We start from the raw sequence: 20779 nt of genomic DNA, 5'->3' as shown, positions 1-20779 counted from the left end.
TTCAAGCAACTATCTGGCATTCAACCCCCCACCTCTTTAAACCCAGCAGCTCCTGCTGCTCGCACTGATAAACGTCCTTTCTCAGACTCGCGCTGCACCCTGCCACGCTCAAACGGGAAACGCTTTTGTTGACTGGGAAACAACGGAGTGGGACCAAATGCTTTAGTTCTGCTACCCGCAACATGGCACCAAAGGTAACAATCAAATATATCACTTCCTAAATGAGCAAAACTTAGTGCAGATCATTATTTTCTTACCTGCAGATACCACAGACAAGGTGGTCATATGTGCCTTCTGCTAAACAATTTCCAAAGAGCGAGCGGGTCCCTTGGTCAGAGCAGTGCTCCCCCGGCACAAACCGTCGTTACACACCGACAAACCGTGCAGCGCTGAGGAGAACTGACTCACCTTCACATACCTGCGACCATCCCACACTTGCCTCAGGGCAACCAGGAATATCACGCTGTAACTTCTGCTCAGCAGTCTGAAGCAACAGTGCCTGCAACGCTGCCGACAGTTCACACAGCAAGACGGGAGAACACCCGTCAGTGCAGTTCAGAGACTCTTCTGTAACTCAAACACAGACGAGACAGCAGCGAGCACAGAGCACCCTGAGAATACCATCCGCAGAGCAACTCTTCATTGTTTGAAGTATCTATTGACCACTGAGAAAAGTGGTTGGTATTAGAAGTGGTGGCCCTAATACGCAAAGATTTTGTCAGCAACAACCATCTAATCCTGACAGCAGACACCTAGACAGGCAGAAGCCTACAGTCCCCTTCAAAATCATACAAAAACTAGCTCTAAAAGATTCTCCAATATGGCACCTGTCCTACCGTCTCGTCAATGTCATAATAAATCGCGCTCTCCGGCTCTGTTGAAGTGTTCGCACCTGGAGCAGCGCGGAGCGCGCACCGAGCCGCGGCGGCAGGTGTGCCGCCAGCACCGCTGAGCGGCCAGGAGCCAGTGCTGAAATACCTTGTTTTGGTCCTTTCAAGAAAAAAGGTCACCAAAAATCAACTGTTACACAAGTTTTAAAATCAGGCTGTTGGATTCCATTAGTATTGCAAGTATCTTACCATGAAGGTTTACAACTGCTAAGACAAATGGAAGCATCTAATTTTTTCCTTTTCCTGAATCCTTCCACAGTCGTACCTTAAAAAACATCTTACCATACACCAAGGAACCTCAAAGCATAGTTAATTACAAATTAACGGTCAATGGAACTCTAGCTATCCTGCATTTATGAAAATAAAGGCTTACCATTAATTTTCCATTTTAAATGCCAGACCAGTTGCTAATGAAATCTAAAAATATTTTCCACTGATTTAATGACGATGTACATGTTTTCACTAAATACTGCACCATGTAACTTTGCATGGCACACTTTATGTGCTCCTACTAAATAGATCACATAGTTTCCATAAGAATTAGTAGCAATGGAAAATGACAACTTCTACAGACCCTCGGAACATAATGAGGACGTTGTCCAGGAGCGCCTGCCACCGCTGCCTCCGCTCCAGCACGGCCCAGACCTAGCGCAGGAGCTGGTGAACTTCCAGCTGCAAGGGGTGGGAAGGAAAGGAAGCAGACCGATCAGTTGAATAGATTTATTGTATGCACATATAGTATGTTATAGTAGATAGGGGTTTTAACATAGATTTTTTGAGTCGTTTGACTGTTCGCAATTCAAATACAGGAAAACGCTATCAGGCTAACATGTGTTTGTTCAGCAGGAAACTCTTTCTTCAAAACGTAAAATGAGAGAGCAAAAAGCCAAAACTTCACTAGACCTGCCATACTATTATTTCTCATATGTGAGAAGGACCTTTTGATGTTCTCCTGTTGCATTAAAAGAATCGCCTCTTACGTCCATAGGAGCTCCAGAGAAAAACCCAACGCAGCAGCCGCTGAAATGCAGCGTTCGCTCTCCCAAAGACGTACGACATCATTATCATACTACTTCCTTCAATTTAGCTGGCAGGTTTTATTCTCCAGACATAAATATTTTCTGAATTTTCCTTATATCATGAATGCAGCCAAAGCATCTTAAAGCAAATCTGTACACAAAGTTTATTGTGGTTGCTGTATTTTAATGGTCTTTGGTTCTATGTAGACTTGGCCAATGTCAATTTTGCAAAACAGAGTGTAAATTGACCTGCACCTCAGTAAGGCAACTAAGCTGAAAGAGATTCTTCTGGGCTCTTCACAACTGAAATCAAGAACATAACCCCTAAAAACTGGGGGGGAAGGACTCTGACCACCATCCTTGCAAAACAAAGCTAAAATGAAGTAATACAGCTTATTTAATCACAGCAATGTTACCAAAAAAAGCAGCAAATTATTTGCCTTGTATTAATTTATAACATTGTATAATAAAATAAAAAGACTACTACAAGAGTGTTCAGAAGAGGAAACAATCAGACCAAAGCCCAAACATAGGTACACAATATAAATCACCCAATGCAGTAACAGAGCAAAATAAGTGTCGTAATTTGCTTAATTAAACAGAAGAAGAGAAATTCATGCCAGTTTAAAACAAAACTAATTGGTTTGCAGGTTTACAAAACACACTGACGGTGAACTCGTGAGTCACCATGCAAGCAGTACCAAGCGGCACCTCGGTGCAGCCGTCCCGCTCCCCGCAGAGCCGCCTCCGCCGCAGCGACCACAACGGTCCAGAAACCTGCGCATCTGACAGCGCTGTACGCACGACGTCACTACATGACGTTCTAGACGCTTCTTTCGCTGTGACTGTCTTGTGTTAGCAGTGTTCTGCTTTCACAGCTGCCCTGGAAGCTGCCACCTGGAAGTCACAGATCAGCTCCTACAAGCTCAGGAAGGGGCTGTTTTGCTCCAGCACCGAGGGGCGAAGTGCCGGGCTGCCCAACGGTACCCGGCTGACACTAACCCTCCTCCTTCCTCCTTCCGCCCCTCCAACAAAAGAATTAATACCAGCAACCAATTAAGGCACACGGAACGGAATGCACTCATACTGTCCAGGATTATGCTTTAAAATTCCTTTCACTGTCACTAGCAATGGAATAACTTGGAGTATTTCAAAAGCTAGCTCTTCCAGCCTATCAGGGCTTATAACTTGTACACAACTGTTAATAAATTTATTAAACTACAATAATTACAAAGTGATTGAGTAACAACATTCACAATTAAAGACTCAGAGTAATAGCAAAACAATTCTGAAATTCATATAGCCATTTGATGGACCCTACCTGTAAATGAAGTTTAGAAGGAAGATTTAGAAAGGAAGGAGATACCTCAAGGACAGCGCATCTCTAAACTGTCATCACTGATCTCAAGTAATGGAGAAACTGGATGACTGGCTACATTACAAAGAAATAAAGAAATACGACCTTTTTAAGAAGGAAAAAAAAATTCAAACTGCTTTAAAAGGAAAAGAGATGTATTGTTCGGATAATCAAGTAGTTTCACCATTCCCCACCCGCTGCACTGCTCACTTGTTTTAGTTAATCTCAATCCCAGACATAGTCTAGAGTTGGAAGCACTCAATATACCAAAGGTAAATCAAACTCTACAGAAAATATTAGGCTTTTCCCCTTCTTATATACTTAGGTTCTATAAAACAAAGGCTAGTGAAACACAGCATAAGTGAGATTAGTAAAATCAAAACTGTTCGATATACTCCAAGTTGTAGCATTCCATACTGAACCAATATCATGTTGTAGCCTTCCATACTGAACCAATACGTTAAAGAGTACAGAATTCTGTGTTAGCTAAAACCTTGTACCATGAAGGAGAAGCTGGCATCTTCCTCCCCAAGTAACATAAAGAACAGCCACCTTCCCATTCCGATCGCCTGACTTCATTTCTGCTTAAAAAATAAAGCAAGAACTCCTAGATTACTTGAAGTCTACAGAAAAATCTGAAGGCGTTTAAGTATTTCAGGATGGGATTTGTGGCAGAGTTCTGAAATGGATACTCCTACTTCCTGTTGCTTTTACTGGAATATTTTTATAGAGAGTCACTTTTTTCCCACCCTACCCTTTTCCTTTACTGAATTTCCACACAATAACTGAGATTCGACCATCACCGGACATCTGAACAACAATAAAAGTTACAGCTGGATCCTGTATTAGTCCCAGCTGCACAGGATCTTTGGCTGCTTCCAGAAAACAAGACCGCCTATAGGAAAACAGTAGGAGAACTTCTTTTTGCAGCTTACCTTTGAATAAATTGTTTTCCCATATGCTACTACAGCAAACTATTTTACTACTCAGCGCAAACTGAAGCTATTCTTCCTATTTTTCACTCCTTAAAAACAAAAAAAAGCTTCTTCAAAAACCTTCACTACAAAATGCCAGAAGATAATCATCTCCACATGGCCTTTCAAGTCTAACATACTACAACGGGTCCGTCTGCCAAGTCCACCACCCACCGGCTCCATCGACTTTAGAGTATTATTTGTATTTAATTTGGATTACCGATTTCGCTCAACCTTTCCCCTTCATAACACACGTTACTTGTTCCGGTTTACAACACAGGTAGAAGACATTTAAGGAAAATAAGTTTTCAGCAAAATCAGATCAATAACAATATATATTCCTTTTATTTTGTGCATCAGTGAATTCACAGCTGAAAGACTTAAACTAGTCTTCTTCTTATGTTTGCTCTTACAAAATACCACCTAATCTTTTAAAACACTGATGTGATACTATGTCATTTATTGGTAGGAGACCAAGACTAACCACTGCAGCCTTTCCAGCTTACACCGCACAGAGAGTGAAGAGAGTTCCATGTATTTTTATTAAAAACCCCACACGACGCCAACACAGCGGGTAGAGAAGCTTCCTCTCGGATACTGAAAAAAAGAAAGTTGCTGCATTTAATGCACAAAAATCCACTTCCTATAGCCAAAAAAAAAAAAATCAACCCACGTGCGCTGTTTTCTGCCCCAGGCAGAACAGCCGCAAACACCCGGCACGGCCGCGGGGCTGCCCCTGGCACAGAGAACGCTGCCTCAAGACCCAGCCTGAGATTCCCACGTTAAGCACAACAGCTACACGAAGCACAAACTAGTCACATATTGAAACCCTCCCGCCTCCCGCGCCTGCGAACGACGCTGCGGTCACTCCTCTAGACTTGACTCACCGCGGCTCCGAGTTCCAGCTTCAGTTAGGAAACAGTTTCTATACGAACCGCGATTCAGGAACAGAGCACGCATGATACGACATGGTAGGAAAACAAGCACAGATATTCTCCTTGTCCCAGATGAATGTTGGATGCTGCCTAAAAATGTTGCAAGTACATGATATGATAATTTTAATAAAGGTTGGTACAGTAGGTCAAAACTGACTTGCAGAAGAGAAAGTTAAATAATAATAAAGCTATATAAATTTTTTAAAAGTTACTTTGAGACTATAAAAATATACTTCCATAACACGGACTACTCATTTAGGTATTTACATGACAGATACCACATGCAAAAAGAGTTTTCCTGAATTAGTATATACTGGGGTTCCCAAATGCAAGAGAAAACCAAGGATTACTTCAGCCCGATGGAGCCTCTTGAAGGTAGGCTCCTGAAACATGAACTGCTTTGTGAGAGTGTCAAGCAGAACACTTCCAGTGAAAAGAAAGAAAATAAGACTTTAAAAAAAAAAAAAGAGAACCCCAAAACAATATATAGACACAAATTCACCTACCCCACGCAGTAAAGTCCACAGATCTGCTGCAATGGACCCTCGCCCTGCACAGTTTGCACACAGCAGCTCCTGTGCGGGCAGCTGGGAACAGCTGAGCACTGTCTGTGCACAAGAAATGGGTCAGGTCCATTTGCCTTCTCCAGAAGGACCCGCAGTGGTCCTACACAGGACCGAGCCCCTGCCCCGCACACGCTGGGAGTCCCACGGTCAGAAAACGCATTTAACTTGCAAGGTTCTTCCCATGACCGGAGCTGCTCCACAACAGAGCCACCATCTCTTTCTACAGCCCCTTGGCTCAACCTCAACTTCCTCGGAAAACCCTCCTCCACATCTCCTGGCTGCCCAGTTATGAGACACTGACACAGAACCAGGCAGCAGCTTTACAGACTCAAAACTGGCACCTGCCAGCGGTCAGCGCGGTGCCCGGACAGCGCGGACGGCGCGGTCAGCGCGGTGGGCGGACAGAGCTGTGCCCGGACAGCGCGGACGGCGCGGTCAGCGCGATGGGCGGACAGAGCTGTGCCCGGACAGCGCGGTGCTCGGACAGCGCGGACGGCGCGGTCAGCGCGATGGGCGGACACAGCTGTGCCCGGACAGCGCGGTGCTCGGACAGCGCGGACAGCGCGGTGCCCGGTCCGCGCGGTGCCCCGCGCGAGGCTCCTCCTCGCGTGTTCCGCTGAGCGGGCAGGAAGCTCATTAGTGCAAAGAAAGAAAGAAAGAAAAAACAACTTATTTGGAATCTGACTACTGAATATAAGAAATACTGCTTCAAGCAACAATAGTTCTTTATTTTATAATATGCAATGCAATTACAAATGTCCCTTCTGACAATTCCCCCTCTCTTAAGTATTAAGGCAACAGGATCTGATTATGTCAGAATCTGACCCTACAGTCAACACAGCTTATGAGCTAAACAAGGATCTTACTAAGGAACATGATCTCTAGAGTGCATTAGAGCAAAAATGTAACAGCAAAGAAAGACTCTTGAATACTTGGAATTAAACAAGAAAACCACCTGAATGGTATTTGGCATTTGAATCAGATAGTAAAACAAACAAAGCACACATGTCCATGCTAGAAGCTACAGTAACTATTAATGAGGAGGCTGTACAAGAACGAAGTGATGACTCGTTAGATGATCGCATCTCACAGCTCCTCTCAGAACAGTAGGAGGCAGCTCCCTCCTCGCACGTCCATTTCTTCAGCCTTTTTGTGTGTGTGAGAACCAGACTCAGCACAAGAGAGCCTGGACGCGTCGTTTCCTACCCAGTAACTCTTCTCCAAAAGCAAGCCCAGCACAGCACTCAACGTCAATCTAATTTGACTGAGGAGCAAATATTCCTACAAGCTGTATGAGAACTGGTAGCTGGGTAGACAACCTACTAAAATTACTTCCCACAGTTACTGTTCAGCTTCTTCCACACACACCCTGAGAGACAGCAGACTGGCATTCCACCATTTTCACACAGTGCCTTTGTTTTGTTAAGAAACTCAAGGTATTTCACCTAAAAATCAACAACAGTTTCTCCTGTTGTATTAAGGACCCACCTCTGCAAAGAACAGCAGCAGCTCCTAAAAACCCAGCTGAGCCCGTGGACGCGACAGCGACAGCCAGACCTGCATCAGATGCAGCTCTCACAAACGAACCCATCTGTGATTCTGGTTAGGGAATTTTCTTACGGAATTCAGCAAAAATACTACTTAATAGTCTTGCAGTAAAATCTATCCTTGCTGGTACAATTCCCATGGGGTTGCTAAATAACAGCATCACTTTCACAGTCCTCCCATACACCTGGCATAAGGTAGCTATTTCTTTTTATAAGAAACAGAATATCTGAAAATGAGGCTAATTAGTAAAAACATGCCAAGAAACCCAACCTGCTGAGAAAAACACATCAAAGATCTTCAGTACTCATATCCGAGATGAGCTTCTGATTTAGGCTTCACCAGCTTCCAGCACGAAACATTTCCTGTTACCTCCATGAGATGCTCTGGAATTTGTCAAGTACTTTCTGCCTAGGAAACACTGGACACTGTTTGTGTTTGCCTTCCAACACATCCACTTCACTGGAAAACCTACCCACTTACGCCTATGAATGCGCAGATATCAAAACCTGAATGAAATTGTGGAAGTAGCTGTGCATGTCTTTATTTTCCTTAAATAATACCTTATATTACCAAATAATGGGTTTAAAGAACCTCAAAAAGTAATGAAATAAATGTGACACAGATGTTCACCAAAAAAAAAGAACAAGAATGTTTTTACTTCATAGCAACCACATAGGTCAAGCCATTTCCTCCTCAGGCAAATCTCCGAGGACCACAAAACACATGGTTTTCTAGTGGATTCTGTGTGTCTATCCCACCAAGAGGAAACACTGCTGTCCAAAAAATTTGCAATACTAAGTTTTCCCATGAAATTGTTGGAGTCAAAAGACGGAAGTCATATGCAATTAAAAACAATTTGTTAGATGTTAAAGTTATACAAATGGCCTAATTAAATACAATTTTACTTTTACCACTATGTCTGTTCACACAATTTTTCCTTTGCTTCTGTAAATCTTACAGTAAAATACCACGAGTTCTTCACTTCCACGGGATTCCTGCCTTACAGTTCTAGAGACTGACAGGTTTTTCTAATAATCCTGCTGCTGAGTACTTATTTTTATCCTCTGTGAATGAAGCACATGGTCACTGTGTCTAAACTCTTCACTAAAATAAGTGTAATCCTTCCGTACACGCGTAAGTGAGACAAAGTGGAGCCGACAGCATTGACTTTCACTCTACTTTAAAGAAAGAGGAAAAGAATCCTATGGATTCATTCAGTCATCACAAAACACCACCCGACAGGCCGGCTCGTCCCATGCAGAACTCTACAGAAAATGTCACGTGTGATCCCACAACCAGGTTAAATCTGTTTGTGCATTCAAACAGCAAAATTAATATTGCAGAAGATAACATTGCAAAAGTGTTCTAATACTTTGGCATTGCCATTTTACTGCCACTTCTGTTACAACTTTCCTATAGATGACTTTTTAAGAAATAATAAATTATAACATCGAACCACTTACTTGTCAATAACCACTTGAGATGCCAGCGTGTATCCACAGATATCAAGAAAAGGCAGAGGGTGGGAAAAAAACATTAAGAGTTCTGTTTTAAACTCATTAAGACAGCAATTACGCAATCTTAAGATGTCAAACAAGCCAACATTTTAGCTAGGACAGATGGTACTGGATCCAGAGCACACAGTATATGCTGTGAGTAATCAGTTTAAATATGATAGTTCAATTTGCATTTGGAAATTTCATTATCCAGAAACAAGACGTAGAAACGAAAAGCACATTAAACCAAGCACAGGGTCCTGCAAATCTTCACAAAAAGCTGGAAGCACAAAGATCATCTTCCAAATGAAAAAGTGATTAGCAAGATAGGAGGGGAATGAGGAAAGAACAGTCAAAAAGGCCAAAGACTAGCAAGATTTCAAAAAGGAAAGTACAGTAAACAGTCCTAGAGGCAGCTGGCAGGACCAAGAGGCGGAAGGGAATGTGCCGAGTACAAGGGGCCAGGACAAGCCCGGGAAGGACCCCGGATGGACCTGGAGGAGAAACCTCAGACACTGACTGCAAACAGGTCACCCAGCGGCTTTCAACATGAAAAGGAGATGGGCAGCAGTTCAAAAACTAAACGGGGCTGAATCTGGGGTCTAAAAAGGAACAGACTAAAGCACGTTTGCATTGGGAGGGAAAGGAAGCAAGCAAAAGAGAGCAGCAGATAAGATGGAGCCACAGTATATCTGAAACAGTTTAAAGCTTTTTAAACCTTTCTGTTGTGCTACGAAAGAAGAGACTTATAGGACAAAAGATGGCAAGCAGAAGAAACTGGAGGAAAGCAAAAACATATTTAATTTGCACTTGAAAAACTGATCAAAATCCTAGAAAGAAAGAAGGGGAGGCAATAAATACTATGAGATTAAGAAATTCAATGTGAACTGCAGAGTATAATGGTGTGTTGCCTCAAAATCTGCAGCCCCTCAACTGGTAAAAGCTCTTAGAACTCCAGTGATGCTAAAAGCATGCGATACCCGCCCAGAGCCAGCAGCCCCCGGGACACCCACCGTCACAGCGCTGTGACCACGAGTCGCAGACGCTCTGCAGGAAAGCCCCGCGCTGTCCCGCAGCGACGCTGCTCCCGTAGATCCACGGCTTGTCAGACCGCTGAGCACACGCACCCAACAGCGTTATATAACTATACATCAAGCTTGGCAAACACCGACCTCTGGAAACGTTGTTAGCAAAAACGTAATGTTTTCTTCCGAGTCATAGCTAAAAATATTGAACATTTGGCTAAGAAAAAACTTAAAGTGTTACTGCAGTTAACAAGCCCATTTTCTGATGCCACCAGAAATAAGTTCCTAATTACAACGTAATTAGCAATATTTTACCACGGTCTTTTTCATTAGAGTGATAAGAGTAAATGTGTTTGAGGCTAAATATTAAGATACTACTGAGCTGACAGGTAATCTGTACAAATGTGAGATTAGTTTAGCATGAAGAAATATTTATTTAGTAAAGAGAGACTTAGCCAGAAGCTCTGCTGGCTGATAAATGTCGTGTTTACGTAACGCTTTTGATGTTCTGTCTCTGCATCTATTTTTCTCTCCCTAGAATCAGTCCGGGAGGTCAGTCGAACACTCAGGTGCCTCTATGGCACTCTTGGCACTTCCCTAGAGTGCTATTTAAAACCACAAGCCGTGCTCTAAACAACTTTCAGGACAACTTTTTAAAACTACTGGTACAAGTCATCCACTTCGATGAGCAGGCAGTGAAACATATTTAATGTTCTTCTGTGTTAAAATACATTTATTATTTTATGAGGGTTTTTTATTTTAAACAAAATGTGGAACATCAGCCTTAAATGCAGAACAAATGTCTATAATCACAACAAGGCCATATAGACTCTTCTATTATATCTTTAACGTCTACCTTTGAAAGATAGTACAACGAGAAAATAACAGAAAAGATCAGGCTGCTCATGTAGATATATCTATTTAATCAATTTTAAAACACTTTTTCTACAAAAAATCTGTGGGTTTTGTTACATTTAATAGCTTTTACCTCTAAAAGGATAACTGCTTTTCCCTGCAGAAGAACAGAAGTCATCTTGCTAAATCTGGTGTGGCAGCAAATCCATTCTGAGTTCGCTGCGAGACGACCTGGTCTCTCAGCCCAGTTCCCTGTGCACGGCGTCTGCGTAACAGAGGCAGCGTGTCCCCTGGCACCACTGGCCAGCGCAGCCGACAGCCAACAGAGCCCGGCAACTGCACTGCCCGCTCACCCTTCAAAAACCTCCGGAATTCAGAACAAAGCACAGAGTCTGGGGAACAGTAGGGAAACCTCGCTGGTATAATTAGTGCTATAATTTTGTCTATTTGTCAAGCAGAAACAGGATTTTAACTTTTTGGTATGTCTGTTTAGAGCCCTTCATAAAGGTAGCTTAGAACGCACATATAAAAGTTGATAAGCACTTGATGTCTCAGTCTTTTCCGAGAGGAACGGCATGGAGTGGAATGTGGGGGACTACGAAGCTGCTGCATGACTAGACCCAAACACAGAAAGGGTACTATTCTGCACCTCCAGCACAACGGGCCCCACCCCGGCTGTTTACATATTTTGACGTTATGCAGAAGATCACTTACTGCTTTGTGACAGGCAATCACGGCACCTGCTGCCAGTGGCCCTGCTCAACGCCAGGGCCCCGTTCACCGGCACCGCCGCCCCGTGACAGCAACCACGCAAGAAAAGCCTCAGTGAAATCACAAAAGAGCCGTTTTAGACCAAGTGAGGAGAGGGAGGAGGAGAAATTTCCTGGATTAAGTGAAGCAGAGAGATATTTTAATCAGAACACAAAAGAAGGTTGGGACAAACACCAAGTGACTCGGATCATATCACATCAATAATCCATGCACAGAGCCTCTGCTGAAATCAATGGGAGGCTTGTGCGTAAGTGGATTGTATAACAGAAACGCATGCCCCTATTTAGCGCTCCACATACAAAAGAGAAAACAGCACCAAGAACAATTCCCTTAATTAACATTTCTCTTCCATGAAGTGCTTCTAAAATAATAAATGCTAACTTTACAGAGCTCTGTTTCCATTCACAGTTTTTATTAGCGGTGGTAAAACAACTGACCCCATTTGACAAGTGAGGGAACTGAATACAGGATGCAAATTAAACCCAAGAGCAGGGCAGCAGGCAGAACCAAACTGGGAACAGCAGTTTATCTTCTGAATCACAGTTTAATGTCCTGGATATTTAGATGCTTATCTAGTTCAAGCACCTCTAATTAGGGTGATCCTGTGTAGTCCTCAAACAATTCTGCATACTACTTTAAGCATATGGCTGTGCACAGGTACAAGTTCCCCACTCCATAATGTCCTTTTTCTGAGGATTACAAATGTCCTGTAGAGGCTCAAAACACTGGACCACCCTGGTCAGACTCTCTTGAGAGACTCCATTAGTCTCACTACTCAGTGGCACTAAAGGATTTTAAAACTGGCTGTCAAATCCACACTTTCCACATGCTTGCTGTTGTTTAAAAAGAAAAAAAAAATACTTTCAATTCAAAATACCAACTTATTAGCTGGAAATAACCTAAGCTGGTGTTCCAAATTGACAGCAGTCCATAAGAAAAAGCCAGACTGGATCTCTATTGAAGAAAAAAATTGCAATACTCACAAAAAGCCACTGTAAAATGTCAAATACACTGATCACAAAAACATTTCCAGTCTCAGTAGCCTACAATTGTAGTCTAAAATTTACAAGGAAGCCAAGGAAGAAGGAACTTAAACTATACTGTAATTCGACCCAAAAAAGCCAACATGTTTATTAATGTGATATGAAGTTATAAATAAAAGAATAGTTTCACTTGCATACTAGGTGAAAATCTGACTTCACCTACGGAGCCAGCCTTCAGCTAAATGTAGACCATCTTCTCCCAACGTCCTGAGTATTTTTCCTCCCATGAAAATCCAACTTTGAAATGCTTATCACCTTACGAAAGATTGATTTAGCAATACATCTACTTTCTGGTTTACTTCTTGCATATGATTAAGTACTACATTACACAGGGTTAGTGCCAATAATAAGCATGTTCATTTCCCCTAACTACAGATGCAAGTCCATAATACTGTGAAAATAACATATTTTGAGTTGAATGAGCTTTCTGCTCCTTACAATTACAGTGTTCAACTGTTTTGAATAATAACTTCTCAGGACTGGCTTGTTTTGTCTTTTGTTTTCCTTTTTCAGAAAAAAAAAAAAAAAGTAAGTTAAATCTATCACCGACAAAATGAGCAGGAAAAGTGCCTGCTGAGAAATGGCCATATTCCCAGAAGACTGCTTGAAGAATTATTTTTCTGATTCACCATAGCTTTTTCCTTTCAAGTTGTCAAAACAAACACCACACCCACTTGATTTCCGAGTTCTGGGTAATTATATTTAGAATTAGCAAGCACGGTGCAACTATTAATCATGCAAGGTTTAGCCCTTACTTTACCTATTTAGAAATAAGCCGATGCATTCAGACACAGCCCGTTTTGCATTTTATTTAAGAGATATCCTCATCACTTCGCTCTGCACCACCACAGACACAGAGGATCCAGGACAGCCCATTCAGTCAACCCTCCGCCCCAAGGCAGGATCAGCTACTCCTCAGCCACCATTATCGCTGCTGATGATACACACGAACTGGTTATTTCAGGCAGCAGCTCCGCACACGTACCCACAAAACACATTACAAATTAAAGGAGGGAAGCGTGTTGCAAGTCCGCAGTGCCTTAAACCAGGACGGTGCGCAAGCCGGCCTCCGAAAGATAAAAATTAAAAATAAAAGCTCCGCCAAGATGCGAGTCCGGATTTTCTAAAAGTAGCATCTGGCAACGTTACCGCCGCTGCCTTCAGCAACAGTTCACCTTGCTCAGACTGGATGAGCCACTCCGTGATTATCACCGAGCCTCCATCAACATGACACACACAAACAGCTGCATTATTCTTTTCGCTGCTCGTACACTGCAAGACACGCACTTTCTTCCTTCTTCCCGTCCCCGCAGCTGCCGGCAGGAGCGCGGGTGCGGCGGGGCTGTCCCGCGGCGGGGCACGGGGACCCGCCGCCCGCTTCGTGCCCGAACCCGCCCCACCGCCCCCGCCCGACCCTGCCCGGCCCTGCCCGGCCGCGGGGCACAGAGCCCCCATTGTGGCCGCGGGGGAAGGGCCAACCCCGCCACCGCTCTCCGCCGCTCCCGGGAGCTGCTCGGTACTCGCTGCTACAGCCGCCGCGCTCGGGCTGGACCCCCGGTGCCCCGGGGCCGCCGGGCGGGACGGGGCCCAGCAGCTGCGGGGAAGGGCGAGGCGCGGAGCGGCCGCGCCGGCAGCAAATGTCACGGCCGCGAAGGCGGGCGGGCGAGCGGCGGCCCCACGTCCCGGGAGCGGGGCGCCTTCCTCCCGCCCGCGGCCGCCAGGTGAGGGGCCGCGTCCCCCGCGAGCCCCGCGACCCCCGCCACTCACCGCCGCCACCCCCGCCGCCCTCCTCGTCCATGCTGGGGCCGCAGGCGGGCGCTCCGCACCGGCCGAGGGAGGCCCAGAGCCCGCTCCACTCGCTCGGCGCCTCGCGGCCGCCTCTCCTCGTCCTCCGCCGCGGCCGCGCTCCGCCGCCGCGCTCCTCTGCCCCTTCCCTCGCCGCCCAGCTCCGCCCCAGCCCCGGCGGCGGCCGCCGCCTCTGCCCAGCCGCCCGCCCCGCTCATGTGACCCGCGGAGGGGCGGACGGGGAAGGCAGGCCCGGCCGGCCCCGCGTCGCCACTCCCGCCGCCACAGGGTCGCCGCCGCCGCGCTGCCTCCGCCCCTCGGGAGGCGGCAGCGCCCTGGCCGTGCCCCGCGGCGGAGCGGCCCGGGAGGAGAGAGTCCGCCTCCCGCCTCTCCCTTTCTGCGTTCCCCGGCGGGCTGCGCACGGCGCGGCCCGGCCGCGTTGAGGCCCCTGAATCGAGATCCCCGTGGGTTGTCAGGGGCCGTGAGGGCTGGCGGGGCCCCGACGGGAACGGGGCGAGGGCGGCGGCCAGGGAGCGGGAGGAGCCCTGGCCTGGGGGCACCCGCGGGGAGCAGCCCGAGGGCCGTGGCGGGAGGGCCTGAGGGGACCCGTCGGGTCAGTTGGGTTTCGGTCACTTGGGCTCGTCTCTTGGGGTCTGCGGTAGCCAGAGAATGTCTGCAGGGCGCCCGGTGCCGTTGGAGGAGTCTGAAGATGGGGAAAGAGCAGGAGGTGGCGGGAAGGCAAGGGCCGAGCTGGCCTGAAGCTGCATCGCGGAGGACGGCGAGGTTGGTTGAAGTCTCCAGAAAGGAGCCGGAGGTGTACGAGGTTTCTTCATGTTTTCTGCCGATTCTTGCTTGCTCCTCGTCTGTGGGTCCGGTCTGGCGCTGGAGGGGTGCTGGGGGCTGCCCCGCCGCAGCGGTCATGAGGAGCCTGTGCACAAACTCGACTGTTCCCTGTATGTGGCGCAGGGGTTTGTGTTGGTGTGTATTATCTACGTTGGTAACAGAAAGAATTTGCCTGTTTACTGCCCTAGGAGTCAAAGTATGTGTGGGATTTCCGAAGTCCTCAGTAAAGATCTTCGGTGAGATATCACAGGAGTCGTAATATCAGCAGCCTCCAGAGTCTGTAAAGGTAAGCAAAGTGTGCTGGCACAGACTGCTCTTCCTTCCTTCCTTCCTTCTTTCCTTCCTAGGCACCACCTCTCTTTATTTTTTTGAAACGTTTGGTGTCAAAGTTCTATTCAGACAGGAAGCTGTGGGAGGAAAGGGTCAGCCAACAGGAAAATATCGTGGTTTTCATTTTCCTCTTGTAGGCTGGCATGGGACAGAGCCCGGTCTAGGCAGCCGTGTCGGGAGCGCTCACCTCTTGACACCGCTGCTGTCAGGGAGCTGTTACAGCCCATTTTGCTGGGAGCTGAGGTTTGGCTCTGACAGCGGCTCCGGTGATAAAGCGTTTTACCTCATCTAGAAAGCATAATCATCACAAAACTTTAAAATGCTCTTCTGTATTTCATATTTTATATTAAACATTGTTATAAGTTTAATAGCTTAGTGTATAAAACAGAAGCATTACCGTAGAGATTGATTTTGAAATGTTTGTCTATAAAGTGCAATTACAAGGCGGTTTTAAAATAATTCTGAGTGCAGATGAACTGACAGTGAGCTTTTAATATTTTTGCACACTGAGAAAACTTATTTACACTAGAGGGGAATCTGGTTCATGAGAAAAATTCTACTTTTATAATTGATTACATTCTTTTCATTTCATCTGTGTTGTTTTACAGCTTTATATAAAATATATTGTTTTATTTTGTTGGTTTTGTTTGTCGCTATCATTTTTTCCCTTCCTTTGTAGATTTCAGTATAACTTAATATACTTTTGCTATAAGGAAAATTCTAGTGCAAAAAAACAAGATAGTCCAGCCACTGATTCCAATAGCAGAGAAGAGTGAGCCGTGGAGAGCAGTCGTCCTCCCATCAATTCAGTGCAAAATTCCTGTTGACTTCACTGAAGCAATACTAGATTTTAAAATTCTCCAAATCAATAGCAAAAATAAAAATTATCTTGTGATGCAAGCGAGATGTGAAAAAAGTCTGGCCTAGTTGTAAGTGATCAGTTGGGATATTTTATATAAGCTTCGCAGTGAAATCAGACAATTCTAAACTTGTGAGAAAAGTAAAAGGTTCTTTATTATAACTTCATTATTAACTTGAGCCAACAGTTAAATTTTCAGTATTTTGTCTCGTTGAATATGTAGCTTACTTTTTGTAACTTTGAAATATAAGTCATTCAATACTCTATCAACAAAAATCTGTTCTTTCCAGTTCCATTTTTGTAGGATGACTAATTAATGATACATTTTACAAAAGATTATTGAAATCACAGTGTCTCCTTTGAGGCTGTATGTCTCTGAAATGATGGCAGATATTCCTTAAAACTTGGAATTTTTATACATATTGTGTATAAATAGACTTTAACTTTTGCATGGGCCTGATCCTACAAGTGTTCTTGGCATAAACTGTTAGTTCTGTGTACAAGGTGCTTACTGGACAAAGCTGCTCAATGTTCAGCTGGGTTGTGTGATTGAAACTTTTAAGATCAAACCTTTCACCTTGTTGTCTCATCTTCCTGCGTATAAAAGAAGTCTCATGTCTGACTATCAGCCTAACTAGGTCTGTAATAGATTTTCTGAAAATGTACAAAATTAACTAAAGAATTACAGTCATAGTTCCACATTGCAGCTATAGTAGTTCTACGACAACTACTTTATAGATTTGGTAATGCAACAGTAACAGTGCCACTGTCGTTAAATACTGGGTAGTTCCTTATCAACACAGATGCTGGGTAGAAAGACAAGTTATTTTAGGATGCATTCCAATAAACTGTTTTCTACTCACGTGAATAATTCTCTCGCATCTACTTTGTTTTCTGGAACTTTGATCATTCTTCTGTTTTGAAATACATATGACTTTTATTTTTCTTTCTGTATTAACAGGGGTTTCAATCAACAGTTTTCCAAAGATTGCGTGATCTTTTTTCTTTGTCTTTCTTTCTTGCAGTCCCTTCTGCAGTTGTAGCTCTATTTTTACCACAAGTGTGCTTTGCCAGATTTATATCCACATGTCTAACCTTCTGTGCTGGAAGAACTTCGTAGTCTGTCATTCATGTAAATAATAGGCTAATAGCTGGCCTGTTGAAATTATTTTTAGGGGAAAATTGGGCTTTCTCCAAAAACTGCTGTTGTCAGGATTGATTCCTTAATGATAAATGTAGTTGTTTGCTGAATTTTCAGGTAATACACTTTGTCCTTTTATTTTTTCCCCCTCTTTGGCTAGGTTAGTATCTGTTTTGATTCGGTTTCCACTAAGTAGTAATTTATCCTGTCATTTTTCATTTAAAGGGGTTAGAAGTGATCTATTATGACATTTATCCCTACACAGAGAGTCCGTGAAGACAACTGAATCTCTTGCATCATATTTTTGTGGTTTAAAAGGCTCGTTAAATATTTTGCCATTTCTATGAATTTCAATTTGAACCAGATTCCAAGTAGTAGTGAATGAAAATGAAAATTACTCTTTACTCCTCCCCGCCCCCTTCTTTTTAATACTCAAAGAATTCAGGAGTAGGAAAGCCCTGTTGGTTATCACATCCTTTTCCTCAGCAAGAGTGGATTCCCTTTTTGCTGCTCTTTATTTGTTAATGGAAATTCTGAAAAGATGCCGTTCTTCTAAGAATTTTGCATGGGTTTTTCTCCAGTTGAACTTTTAAATCATGTCCTGAATTTTATTTGCAGCTTGTTTCAAATTCCAATTCTTGATATACTTGAGGTTGTGGTTTTTTGGTTTTGATTTGGTTTGGTTTGGTTTTTTAAGGCTTCTAAATGAGCTTAATCTACTCCTAGCATCAAATATTACTGGTTTTGGAAGTCAGTGCTTGTTTCCATTGTGTGACACTGATAGGGCCAGCGGTGAGTCATTGAGTAAAGAGCTCCAGAATGTCCCAATGAAGAAAACCAAATGCATTAAAAATTTTGGAGGCCCACCAACTCTGTAAAGCTTATGATCTGAAATACACTTTGCATTAGAACTTGTTCAACCTGTATTAGTTATGCATAGTACTAGGCAGAAGCAGGATGATTTCTAGCATGAAAGTCGTGCCTAAAATAGCAAAAAAAGAGGACTTGGATTCAAAGGACGTGGACTGAAACAGATTGTGAGGGGAATTTTGCATGAAGCTTGAGAGGGTTCTTCTATCTCAGGAAAATGAAAGAGCTTGATGTAAAGTAGTTCTCCAAAGGAGCATGCACTGATTTTGGCCAGTTTCCCACCCTGAGAAGCAGCTGCAGTCTGCGAATTCACCTGTGCTGGCTAACTCCAGCTGGGGATGGTGAGATGTGTTACCACACACCACTCTTCGGTCTCGCCAAGGCCTGGGAATCTGAAATTGCTCATTGACCCCGCGCTGGGAGCTGTGGCTGGCTGCAGGCCTACGTGAGTCCTGCTGTAGCTGCGTGCCTGTGGGGCAGTTGAGGGAGTTGTTGTAGTAGTGCTGATAACAGGGGAGGCCCCACAGCTCCTCCTCCCCCCGCCTGGAGCAGCCTTCTTAAAGAGCTCCGCAGGGTGACGGGGCTGGCGTCCCACTGTGAGTGTGGCAGCCAAGTGACACGCCGGGCTCGCTCGTGACATACAGTGTTAGAAGGGTTAGACCAGGTGCTCCTGCTGATTGACCAGCGAGCGTCTGAAATGCAATTGCGTATCTCCACATGAGCTGGCTCAAATCTTGCTGCTGGCTAGTCAGCAGTGCACAAATCTGGGTTTAATAAATATGGAGCCATAAATTTAGGCAGAAGCAGGAACTGACAGTTAATGATTCTGACTTTTAGTGCCCTCTCAGCTGTTCATGCAACCGTTTGTGAAGCCATGCTGTAAATCAGATCACTCAATCCACATTTTAAACATTCTATCTCAAATAATTATTTTTATCCAAAATATTCCGTTGATTAAGTTCACGCATTGGTCCCACAAACTGTTCCATTGGCACAACTGCAGCGCTGGTAGACTTCGACACGGATGATGTGGAAAGAAGGAAGGCAAGCTGCTGGATAGTTACTTTGTCAGTGGGGACAATGTCGCTGCACGTTCAAACCTTATCTGAACCACAGACCCTCCATCAATTTCACTTTCTGATCTCCCATGCTCAGCCCTTTTCATGCTTCCCGTAGTCAGACTTACATAGTTGTTAATGTCTGATGTGTGCCATACTAGATCACCTAATGGTAATACATTGATAAAGATCAAATATGAGCATGTAATTGCATTCCTGTCAAGATTAGCCAGCTATGAGTTACGGTGTTGAGACCAAGCTTTATCTTGGCTTTATAACGGCAGCAGGAAGATGATACTTACTCTAAAATAAAATCATCAGGAGTAAAAACACTCTCTACTCCTTGTTTTGTGAGGGGTTTGCTTTGTAAGGTTGGGTTTTTTTAAATAACTTTGTACTCATGGGTTGAATTTGTACAAAGAATTTTGTGCCATGTCACCATCCAAAAACTAAATTAATTGTGTCATGAAATGGCCGTTGTATACCGGTGAGAATATGCCTTCAGCTTCTCTTGTAGATTATTTTTTAATACATAGCCCCTGCTGAGTCCACGTGCAAAGGGATGCTGATTCTTTGTTAAAAGGCAACGTGTAATATTTAAAATTCTTACCATGAAAGGTCCCTGTTTATTCCAGCTGCTGTAACAGGAAAAAACGCATGGGGTCTGAGGCAGAAAAACATCGCTTAAATCCTTTCTCTCTCATGACTATACATACTACTTTATTCTTTTCTAATCCTCACGGATATAATTAAGAATAATCCCATGCACATCTATACCCAAACAAAAAGGTTTTGGCATTTTCTTACCATAAGAAGTGTACTTTCAATTGAAAAAGCAGATTTTCACCTTAATTGTCTTTCTCCTGCTGTATTTCTCTTTGTAGTCTTAAAGAAAGATAAACTGTCTCTAAGTACAAGAAGCTGTTAAGCAAGAGAGAGTCAAAGTTAAAACTTGGCAAGCACTAAAATAAAGAATTTTTCTGAGGAAATGAAGGAGACGGATCCAATTAATTCCTTATGTAACTCCGTTTACCTCAGGGGAGTTACATGGAGGATGAATTTGGTACCTTGTACCTCTGTGGTCAGAAAAGGATTTCTGTGATCTCAATCAGCAGTGTAAAATAATCATTCTTAAGAAATAAAATTGTAATTTAAGTCTTATAGAACTGCCATTGATATTTTTAGTCTATTAATATAGTTGTAAAAGAACAATAGGTCTACAGAACAACAACAAAAATGTCTTCATAAAAAGATTAGTACATGATGATTTGCAGCTTACATCCTTAGTAACAGTTTTTTGTGGGAAAGAGGAATTCATGCTAAATTCAGTGCTAAGTTGGGCAGTGACATCAGGAACAGCTTCTCTTTCTTGTGAGTTCCAAAAGGTTTTTCCAGTTTGCTGAAATGTAACTTT

At 44.0% G+C, this 20779-nt stretch overlaps 1 protein-coding gene across 1 annotated transcript in view; it reads right to left on the bottom strand.

Moving 5' to 3' along the window:
- CYTH3 (cytohesin 3) overlaps positions 1–14277 on the bottom strand; it is a gene marked incomplete at its 5' end in the record, with an annotated part of 41172 nt that extends 26895 nt beyond the window's left edge. Inside the window, one exon of the mRNA XM_080354151.1 lies at positions 14247–14277. Within this exon, the coding sequence (XP_080210277.1) occupies positions 14247–14277 (31 nt within the window). The remainder of the gene's footprint in view (positions 1–14246) is intronic.
- Positions 14278–20779: the final 6502 nt, after the last annotated feature.

Source organism: Nesoenas mayeri, assembly GCF_963082525.1.
Source record: "Nesoenas mayeri genome assembly, chromosome: 15".
NCBI lineage: Eukaryota > Metazoa > Chordata > Aves > Columbiformes > Columbidae > Nesoenas > Nesoenas mayeri.
The sequence above is the reverse complement of the archived record's forward strand: the minus strand, read 5'-3'. Positions and strand labels throughout refer to the sequence as shown.